Source organism: Hordeum vulgare, chromosome 6H (genome assembly GCF_904849725.1).
Source record: "Hordeum vulgare subsp. vulgare chromosome 6H, MorexV3_pseudomolecules_assembly, whole genome shotgun sequence".
NCBI classification, from domain to species: domain Eukaryota; kingdom Viridiplantae; phylum Streptophyta; class Magnoliopsida; order Poales; family Poaceae; genus Hordeum; species Hordeum vulgare.
Window position 1 is genome coordinate 242264925 of NC_058523.1, and position 11368 is coordinate 242276292.

Below are 11368 nucleotides of genomic sequence, written 5' to 3' on the forward strand. Positions count from 1 at the left end.
CTAATATATGGATTAAGTCACACACTTATTTATCTTACACGTAGCCTGTGTGGGAAGTTATATAAAGGGATATCTGAAGATCGTGATCAGAACTAGTGGTCTAAAATTTATATAGAAGATAGATACAATAGCCAAATAATGAGAAAAAAAATACTTTTAATTCAGGTCTTCGTAGAGAATTATGAACACATGAAAAATATCTAATATCACTAAATTAGAACTATAGCTCAATAGAGGAAAGCCATAGCATCATGTATACATGTTTCAAAGAGATGTATATTTTCTCTTGCATTGCAGAGAACATGTAGCATTTACAGAATAACAAAAAAAGGCAGGACATACGTGGCCACAAAAAGTATCACACCTCAGGTGACTTGTTTGGATTCGGGTTTAGGTAAGGCTTGCTAGAGTTGCCATATCTCTCCTTCTGCGATCCTTCAAAATCTAGAAACAAAATAAATCACAACACAATTAAAGACAGTAAAACTGAACCAAAACCCAGCCCACAAACGCACTTGGCATTCTCGGCCATCAGATCACAGGTTTGGATCATTCTTGGTCGTCTGATCTGCATTTAGATTAAACTGGGCCGACTGTCTTTTGGGCAACTACTTCGATAGCCGAATCAAAGGCCCGTGGTTAATTGGGCATCTTGCAGAAAATAAAAAATAGCAAATGAGTGCATCTCTTCGCTTCTCAGCACGTGGAGTCTCCCACACACGAGAGCATAAATACCAACTTAAAGTAACCCAGCCTACAAAACCCTAATGGTTTCGACAGCCCATGATACCAGAACGAGTGTTCAACATTAGGGTGGTAGGAAGGCTTATAAAAAAGTGAATACATGCCTTCTTTATCTTGTCGCCCCCTGTAAGCGCCCAAAAACAAAAGGAGATGTATGAAACCTACAAATCCCTTATAAGCAGCCCTACAAATTTTAAGAATGTTGACACATCAATAGGGCTACCATGTAATCATGTTTCAAAGCATATTTAGAAGGGCACACATGTAAAGAAAGGAGAAAGTACAGACCAGTGAAGAGGACTTCTGCCATCATTGTCAGGGACATCAGGATCAGCATTCCATTTTGAAATAATGTGATAAAGAAATGTTGTCTGACCATACTGTGCTGCAACATGTGTGGTCTGCGACATTACAGTAGATTGATTAAGGAAACATAAAGAGAAATACTCTATAAACAAAGCTAACACTCGCTCATCGAGTTATTCTTCTGGTGAAACTTTTATGTGCTACAAATAACTAAATAACTAGTGTACGTATTACATAAGTAGTGTTAGTACAAATATTGCAGGTTGGCATTTGGACGAAAATTCAAAGTTAACATAAACCAAACCAGTCATCTCCATCCAAAATGTGCTACTGTTAGTGGCAATGTTAGGTAACACGGTTGTCAAATTTGCATGCTAGAAGAGCAAAACTAGGTTGTACAAAGAAGATAAAGCCATGATAACTATTATCAAGAACAAAAATGGCTCATACTTGTACATATATCCTGCCAAAACCATACTACGGTAAGAGATAGAGGTTATTAGGGCAACTAACACAGAGCCGATGGTAGTGCTACATCATTTCTTAACATGTGTCTATCTACCGCGAAATAAAAGGTTCATTTATTTTGTGCCAGAGGTAGTAATCTCCTCGACCAAACGTACACAGGCACACACACAAAACCGACCTCAGGTCAACTAACCAAAACATATTAGATGAGCAGTTTGAGCAGTGGCCACAATTTCCGCTTTGGTCCATCCATGTCAGTATCACTAGTGCTTTATAAACATAAGTAGTCACTTTTTGGGGTAAAAAACTAATGTTGGTAGCAGCACTTATAGAAAATCTATTGGAAAATAGCAGGGGCCATGGAACGCACTTATTCCACTAATACTGGAAACTACTTGCAATCATGTTTGTACAATAATTCTCAAGGACAAACACATGCAACATGCAAACACAAAGTGCAGCCATCAGTTATGTGTTTCATGCAGTTTAATCAACAAACCTATTTGATTACCCATAGAGATAGAATGACTCTTGAGATGCTAGAAACTTACTCAAGTATGTTAACAAAAAATGCATTTAAAATTCATAATACTCACAAGGTAAAATGCAACTTGCCGGTGACTCTTATCAGCAGCAAGTTGGGCCGGACTTAACCCAGTATTGTCTTGCACCATAAGGTCCTTCTTCTTACCAACCTGAACTAACAGAGTACATGACTCCATATTCCCCCGAATGGCAGCCCAATGTGAAGGAGTACAACCTACGGAAAGTATTTATGTCCAGAATGAATATCAAGCTCCCAAAGAAACCAATAGTAAGGAGAATTCATGCTTTCGTGATTCATCTTAAGGTGGTAGGAAGGCTTGTAAAAAATTGAGTACATATCTTCTTTATCTTGCCGCCCCCTATAAGCGCCTAAAAACAAAAGGAGACGTATGGAGTCTGCAAATCCCTTATAAGCAGCCCTACAAATGTTAAGAATATTGACACATCAATAGGGCTACCATGTAATCATGTTTCAAAGCATATTTAGATGGGCACACATGTAAAAAAGGAGAAAGTACAGACCAGTGAAGAGGAATTCTGCCATCATTGTCAGGGACATCAGGATCATCATTCCATTTTGAAATAATGTGATAAAGAAATGTTGTATGAGCATACCGTGCTGCAACATGTGTGGTCTGTGACATTACAGTAGATTGATTAAGGAACCATAAAAAGAAATACTCTGTAAACAAAGCTAACACTGGCTCATCGAGTTATTCTTATGGTGAAACTTTTATGTGCTACAAATAACTAAATAACTAGTGTACATATTACATAAGTAGTGTTAGTACAAATATTGCAGGTTGGCATTTGGAGGAAAATTCAAAGTTAACATAAACCAAACCAGTCACCTCCATCCAAAATGTGCTAGTGTTAGTGGCAATGTTAGTAACACAGTTGTCAAATTTGCATGCTACAAGAGCAAAGTTAGGTTGTACAAAGAAGATAAAGCCATAATAACTATTATCAAGAACAAGAATGGCTCATACTTGTACATCTATCCTGCCAAAACCGTACTACGGTAAGACACAGAGGTTATTAGGGAAACTAACAAAGAGCCGATGGTAGTGCTACATCATTTCTTAACATGTATCTATCTACCACGAAATAAAAGGTTCGTTTATTTTGCGCGAGAGGTAGTAATCTCCTCAAACAAACGTACACCGACACACAAACAAAACCGACCTCAGGTCAACTAACCAAAACATATTAGATAGCAAGGAACATCAAAGTTGACAAGTGCCGTGGGTACAACAAATAAGTAAGTACACATACCTGATATCCATATAAATCAGCAGTGTCAACCTTAGCTCCTTCTTTCAGAAGTAGTTCTGCAATTTGAATATGACCACGCACTACACTCGAGTGATGCGTTGTTTGCCCTGTATGGTCTATAGCATTTACATCTGCTCCGTGCTGTCCAGATAACAAGCGAATAACCATCATCACACCTTATAGCAAACAAAAGGAGCATAACAGTACAGGGGGAGCTCGGGGAAATGGCGGACCTCGAGGATGTATTGGGCGGCGGCGACGCGATTGTTGAGGGCGGCCGAGTGGAGCGCGTGGTAGCTGAGGCCGTCGGGCTCCATCACTGACCGGCCCTCCAGCTCGACGAGGCGGTGCAGCTTTTCGAGGTCCCCGTACGCGGTGCCCGTGTAGACGTCATCCTTGAGCGGTTCCCCCGCCGCCTCCGCCTCCCCCACGGCGGCTGCCCTGCCGGCCCCGGTCTCCGACGGCATGCCCCATGATTGTGTGAATGGAAAGTGGACCCGGCCCCACCCGTCAATCTCAGGGGGAGGGGCAAATGATCAAAGTGAAAAGTAAAGTGTGGGTTAAGATCTAATTTCTCGTGTTGATTGGGGAGAGAGAGAGCGGGGATCGGGGGAGAGGGTAGATGAGGGTGGGGAGAGAGGACGCCACGCGTTAGTGGCCGTCCGCGTGGGTATCAAGCTGAGGGCAAAGAGGTCGAGCCATACGGCAAAGGGGTTTGCACACGGTAGAGAGGCCCGTGATGACAAAGGGGATGACTCGAGCTGCGGTGATTCTTTGTAGTTTGTGTGGATAATCTTTGTCATTAGCTTGTGCTTTACCGGTCCATTTTTACCGTCCGTCAGCCGACGGTAAAGAACGGCAAAGATCATGCAAATGGAAAATTCTACGATTCTTGTAGTGAGATAGCTCTATCTTTGGCCCGCAAATGCTTCAAGAGGCCGAGGATAAGGTAAGACTCATAAGAGACAAACTCAAGACAGCCCAAAGCTGTCAGAAGAGCTATTACGATCAAAAGCATCGTGACGTCGGCTTCGATCAAAATGAATATGTGTATCTCAAGGTATCACCAATGAGAGGACTACAAAGGTTCAAGGTCAAGGGCAAGCTTGCGCCCCGCTTCATCAGACCATTCCGGATAATCGCTCGAAGGGGCCAAGTTGCCTATCGGCTTGATCTACCAGCGGAACTGCCAGATGTGCACAATGTGTTCCATATTTCTCAACTAAGGAAGTGTGTGAGGAATCCAGATCAACAAATACCCCATGACAGTATAGAAGTGCAACCAGACCTCTTTTATCAGGAACATCCCGTAAGAATACTCGAGGAAGCAGAAAGGAGGACACGCGAGAAGGTCACCAAACTGTTCACGGTAGAGTGGAGCAGCCTTTCACATGATGAGGCCATTTGGGAAAGCGAAGACTTTCTACACAAAGAATAACCACAATTTATTGAGGACTCGCTAAAATCTCAACGACGAAATTTTTCTTAAGGGGGTAGTTGTTGTAACACCCACAATTTTTAATTTGGATTTCTCTGACTTCTGAGTTGTTTTAAAATGGATTTAAAAATTTGGCTTTCATGAAAAACTCTTGAAGTTCTTTGAAACCTTTTTTAAGAAAAAATCTTTTGAGCTTTCTTCCACAACATGTCTGGTTTGAAAAGGATTTTTTTCTAGCCTATTTTGAAAATGACTTGGTTTACAAGAACTCTTTTATTTATTCTTTCAACCAACCTTTGGAAAAAAAGCATAGGTTCACTTGTCAACCTTCTTCAATATTTCTTTCCCCTCCATCTTTTCTGATTACTAACCTATGGCACTTCTCTAGCATCTAGGCATTTATTTTAGTTTATTTATCAAAGTTTTAGAAGGGTTTAACAACCTTTCATATTTTATTTCAATCAAAAATATTTTCTGTAATCAGTTTGACCCCAAAGATTTTTCAAAGGTACTCATAGATTCCTTTGCTAATTGATACCCAAATTTCTATCATTAGAAGATCTTAATATCCTCAGCCCATTTCACCAAAAACATTAGAGTCGCTAGTTTGAAATTTTCAAACTAGGTTTGACTTAAGTTTGACCAAGATATTCTGTTTTTATTAAAAACCTGGCTTAACCGTTTTCAAAAATTCTGAAAATTTCCACACAATCTCTGCACTCAATGAGAGGCCATCTCATAAATTTTCACCTTCAAATAGTTTCTCCACGTGCCGATTTCATTTGATCAAACACCTGGTGTGCACAGTGGCCATCAGTGTCTAAATCCAATTTAGTCAAACTTCAAAGTGGAGTGTTCGTTGATTCAGACATTCAGAGCGGCAGCGTCAATCTCTGCAGTAGCAAGGGTGGCAGCTCGCCACTCTGCCGGAGCCTATCCACCCGCCGCACGGTCCATTGGACGGTTGTGCGTGTTGGTGGTGAGCTGGCCTGAGCCAGCCAGCTCCTGCAGCAGCACCAGCAACGGCTGTCGCGGCCACCAGCGACCCCAGCTACAGCACCGCGCCGCTCGGCACCGCCCTTTCCATTTGAGAGCTCCGCGTGTCCCTTTCCTCCAATGCACGCCGCAATTCCCATCGCCACGTCCCGCACGACGCAGAGCGCGAATTCTCCTGCTGCCGTGCCCAGAGAGTTTCGCACCGTCGAGCCGGATCTCTTGTCGATGACCACTCGATATTAGGCCCAAAATGGAACCCATGTGGAGTGTGGATGCTTACCCAGCCCTGCAATCGCCTGATTGACCCCCTTAATCACCGGAATTGGTCGCCGGAGTAAACTCCCGCGGCTCCCCCCTCGGCCGCCTATAAATTAGAGCCCCCTCCTTTTCCCCGATCAACCCAGCCACTCCCGCTCCTCTCCTCCTTCTCTAGGAGACTCGCCCAAGCCATCGGAGGGGCTCGGAAGGGTCTTATTCCCTGCCTCCGGCCACCTCGATTCGTTTCGGGCGCCGGTAAAATTGGACCTGGTGGATGCGTCCCCGCATCACAGTTCTTGCCACCGGACTACTAGAGCTCGACCCCTTCTGACCCGCGTGCGATTTCGGTGAATGCAGGCCTCTCCGACGGGATCCCACTGCAACCGAAAATGCCGCCCGTCGGAGTTGAAGCTATTGTGGTCATGCTGCCCGCGGGGTATGGCTCCACCTCCATCAGCTTTGGAAGCTCTTGGTGAGTGCACCCGCGTGTTCTTTTTCCTCTCGCTCGTCGCAGGACGCTGCCGGCGACACTCCGAGCTTCTGCTGCCGGTGAAGAAGATTCGAACCTGACAGTGGAGGCTCACTATCAGGATTCTATTCTTTTCAAATCGTTTTTCTAAAATGCCTTCCGCTAGAAGACGCGTTCTCTCCGGGTTTGCGTACTTTTATCTGAGCGCTTTCTTTCTTTTCAGTCTGCCCCCTCGATAGATTCTGTTTTATCACAGAATAGTCCCTGGTTTCATTTTACTTATAACTTTTACACTATAAAAGCTTTTTAAATGATTCTTTTTGCAACATATTTCTCTGAAGGTCTAGTTTATTTTCAGATTTATTTAAAAATTGTTTTGGAACATTAGCTAGTCCTAGCTCTTACAATGGTATATATTGTATGACGTAGATTCCGACGAGGGAAACGCCGACATTAACTTCACCCAGCTCGATCCCGACTACATGGAACCAGGCAAGCATGTTTGAACTTTTGATGTGTTGCTTGCTCACTAACTAATTTAATATTCATCCACAACATTAAGTAAGCATATTGCATTTTAATCAAACAAAGTTAATATGTGGCTATGACAATTTAAGGTTGTGAGAGGCCCTGCATAACCTAGTCACGTAAAACGTGATAGGTTGTGGCCTTGTCATGAAGAATGCATGACAGTAATGGAAATAAAGTGGATAACTCCAGTATTGACCTAGATCAAGTCTTGTCAGTGTCTTACCTTTATTATCGTGCTGCTACAGTTTCCTCGAAAGGGGATTCGATATAGTCGGTCGTAGGCCTATTATCAGTTACACACCAAGTAGATGGGGCGGGATGAAGGTATCCATGGCCCTGGACTAAATCTAGTCATCCGGTCAGAGGGTATGGGTGTTTCCGTTCTGGGACCAAGAGGGAGGGCATTCCCTTGTAGCTCGCGGTATAAACTTGATCCCATGCTAGTCGAGGTCGGAGCCTCCCTGTCTTATGGTTTTTCCCTGGCAGCGTAGTCCGGGTTAAGCCGGACTTCGCGAGGGTAAAAATAGGTGTGTGCTGATTCTGAGCGTCTACTTCTAAAATATCATACACGGTATTAGTCAATGTGACTATCGAACCCCGTGAGTTATGGGTAAAGAGTACACCTCTGCAGAGTCAAAACTATTCAAGTAGTCGTGTCCACGGTCAAGGACGGTTGGTTGACATGTCAAGTGTCGGTCTTAGAGTCGGTCCCTCGAGCACAAGTGTGGTTTAATGATAATGGTTGTGGACATGTTATGGTGTTGTGGGAAAACTTACTTGTTGGTAACCTGGTTCTAAGATTATTCCGAAGGTTGGTTGAACCACCCTGATAATCCTTTAATTTATTTTATGCCCTTTCTCTGGAGTCGCTAAGACGCCCGACTGCGGCTTGTTATTTATTGTATTCCCTTTCTTTGGTGTCGCTAAAATGCCCGACTACGGCTTGTTATTTATTTTGTGCCTTTTCTGTGGTGTCCCTAAGACGCCCGACTGCGGCCTGTTATTTATTTTATGCCTTTTATGTGGTGTCGCTAAGATGCTCGACTACGTCTTGTTATTTATTTTACGCCCTTTTGTGGTGTTTCTGAGACGCCCAACTGTGGCTTATTATTTATTTGATGCCATGTATGAGGTGTCGCTTAGACACCCGATGGTGGCGATTTACTTACCTGTTAACCTTTTGAGGCGTCGCTCCACACACCCGATTGGTGCATTTTATTTTCTGTTTGGGTATTTCGGCAGGATTACCGCACAACTTATCCACTAACTTAACTGCTGTTAATGTCACTATCATGATAAGTTATGACCTGAAACCATGCATATTAAAATTTTGTTGCATACATCTCATATTTTGTGCAAAATGTTTGCCAGTACTTATCGAAGTACACACTCGCTTGTCGATGTGGCCAGATATGGATGAAGGAGACCTCATGGATGAAGAGTTAGATAGCGAGTCCGAAGTCTAGAGGAGTCCCAGTCAGTCTTGCGATCATGGAGTCCGTCGCTGTATTATTTCACCGCTTCCGCCACCACGAATAAATCGTCAAACTCTCTCTAACGCTTGGCGTGTAGTAGTACTTGTCATGTCACTTCAATCTGATGTGACATGCCCTCTTTATTAGGAGAGTAGAGTTATCCTATGATCACAGTAATATATCCGTCCGTGTGAGACTTTGGACATGTTGTAATAATTTGTAGAGCGACCTCTGCTCTACTATGTTTAATATTAAGTACTACTGGTTTTCTGTATCAAGAGGAGTCTATCAGTGGGAAATATTTTTCTACACTGGTGACATTCATGGATGATTTCCAACAAATCATTTTATCTGGAAACCTGTCTTGACAGTGGCCCGATCTGGAGACAAGGTGGTGCATGAGGAATTTGGCAGGCAATTTTTATTCCAAATTCAAAAACAAAGATTGGATCATGCTAGTCAAGAGGATGTGCAATGCAGAAAACTGAAGCCAAAATGAATGCTATCTAAGAAGGTATCAATGGTGAGATCGAGTGCACATCCTTGTTGGAGAGAGAAGACCGGAGGGGTCGACGGACAACAATAAATTTGAGCCACTCGATCCGCGAGAATTGTCCCCATTTGTACAAGTAGGCGCAGTCTCATGACAGTGGGGCTCGGTACGGTATAATGACAAGCAATATGTCAGAGTTGTACAATGGTGTTCTTAAAGGGGTGAGAGCCCTACCTATCACAACCCTAATCTATGGAACTTGGAACTGGACTATGTCGTACTTTGCAGACAGATTCACCGTTGCCAAGGCAGAAGTTGAATTGAACAAGCCCTGGTCTGAGAAGATGCAAAGGCATCTAGATGAGAAAGCAAAGAAGTCGCAAAGCCATGGTTGCAGGAAGGTAGATGCACTTAGGAATAAATGGGAAGTCAATGTGCGAGCCAAGTATGTTAAGGGTCACCACAGAGGATAAAACAACAAGATGTGAGCCTTGGCACAATCTCGTGTGAGTGCACCTTCAACAAGACCAAGCTTCTGGGATACCCTTGAAGTCACGAACTTCGGGCAGGTGTAGAATAAAAAATCAGTGTCGAACCATATGTGTCATCATACTTCAACATGCATAATTTATACAACATCTGGAACAGTGAGTTCTGGGCATGGGGCATTGATATGCACTACAAGCTATTGTGGCCAGAGGGGTCCAAATTGGTTCCAGATCCCGAGTTGAAGAGAATCGCGAAGAGATGGTGCTAGTCAAGGCATCATCGCGATGACATGGACCATAGCCAGTTGGGAGAACCAAGGCGATGTCGCGTTTGCAAGTACCCTCGACACTCGCATAGGGAATGCTCGTATCGTAACAACAACACCGCATGATATTTAATCATTCAATGTAATTTAATTTCATTTAATCATGATGTAATCTTCGGATATTGAATTTGATTTAATTGTGATGTAATATTTGGATATTTAATTTCATTTAATCGTGAATTAATCTTCAGATATTTATTTTTAATTAATCATGATTGCACGTTATGGACGAAGTGCCACACCTTTTGTAGGGGCATCACGACGCCCGCCACCGTTGCCACCTTTTCTTAAACCCATATCATGAAAATCCTCCTCAAACCTTCACGCATCGAACCGTAAAGAACACACGGACAATACACAATTGTATCCTTCAGCACCTTTAGTCTTATGGACTCCTTGGTTTTTCTAACCTTGCAACTCGTCTAGGCACTTTCACTTCTGACCCATTGCTTTTGAGATCGCTCGTTGACCGATGGATACGTGACACCCACACCTTTCACTTTCGTTGTGCAGAGATTGCACCTACGCTCAAAGATGTGTCAATACTCACAACTCTACCAATTAGAGGTGAGTTAGTGGTCCCTCCACGAGTTTCTACAACTTGGCCATAAGATGTCTCGGTCTGTCCTGGGCTTACAATGCTTGTATCGGATCGTTCTGGTCCGCCTCAGGGTGTCCCACTCAGCTGGCTTTTTAATAACTTTCAAGAGTTATCTAGCTACGTTGATCTTGAGACGAGGAAGAGACACTTGTTTGCGTATTTGTTGTGTCTATTTGGTGTGATGTTTTTGAATTCTCACGGTGAGGTAGTTCTCCCTCGTCTCACTACTAGGAAAAGGGCTATAGATGATATAGACACTAATGGCGCACCAGACAAGTAGTGCGCCACTAGTATATAGTAGTGGCGCACCATGTGCAGGTGTGCCATTAGTGTGATGGACACTAATGGCGCACCACACACTCGGTGCGCCACTATTTTTTTTTGCAAAACTACTAATGGCGCATCTGTAGGTGATTACTATATTTCTTTTTTGTAAAACTACTAATGGCGCACCACCAGCTGGTGCGCCATTAGTAACCAGGGTTACTAATGGCGCATCTATAGGTGGTGCGCCACTACTATATTTTTTTTTGTAAAACTACTAATGGCGCACCAGCTGGTGGTGGTGCGACATTAGTAACCAGGGTTACTAATGGCGCATATGTAGATGCTGCGCCATTAGTAACCTCGGACCAGCTAGATATTTTGGACAGCCACCTACCACACTCACTTTCCCCACTTTCATTCTCTCCACCTCCTCCTCCAAGCTTGTCTCGGGTGCCTCCTCCTCCTCACCTCATTTGCATCATAGATTCACCCAAATTAAGTGGTTAAATTACCTTTTTTGATAGGTAAGTAAGGGGAAAGCTTTTATGTGGTAGATCTACTTTTTTCTCCCTCCAACAACGTGCACATGCACTTTTATGGCCTAGCTGGATCTATGTATGTTTGTGGTGTTGCATATGTTTGTGGTGTTGCATATATGTTTGTGTTTGCAGGTACCGGTATTTGAAA

General features: G+C 43.3%; 1 protein-coding gene across 1 annotated transcript; it reads right to left on the bottom strand.

Annotated features, from left to right (window-relative positions):
- Positions 1-358: 358 nt before the first annotated feature.
- Positions 359-3806, bottom strand: LOC123405347 (protein S-acyltransferase 24-like). Its single transcript, XM_045099069.1, has 8 exons — positions 3573-3806; positions 3340-3480; positions 2587-2699; positions 2406-2483; positions 2115-2280; positions 1033-1145; positions 906-928; positions 359-444 (listed from the first exon to the last, which is right to left on the bottom strand). Exons 1-8 carry the CDS (start codon positions 3804-3806, stop codon positions 359-361), a joined length of 954 nt encoding a protein of 317 aa, XP_044955004.1.
- Positions 3807-11368: the final 7562 nt, after the last annotated feature.

Excerpts from the sequence above, each read along its gene's own strand:
- LOC123405347 (XM_045099069.1), bottom strand. The coding sequence starts at position 3,806 with ATGCCGTCGGAGACCGGGGCCGGCAGGGCAGCCGCCGTGGGGGAGGCG. Across the intron at positions 3,481-3,572 it reads CCGCCCAATACATCCTCGAG|CACGGAGCAGATGTAAATGC; the intron begins GTCCGCCATTTC and ends TTATCTGGACAG. Across the intron at positions 929-1,032 it reads GGCAGAAGTCCTCTTCACTG|GGCTGCTTATAAGGGATTTG; the intron begins GTCTGTACTTTC and ends TAAAATTTGTAG.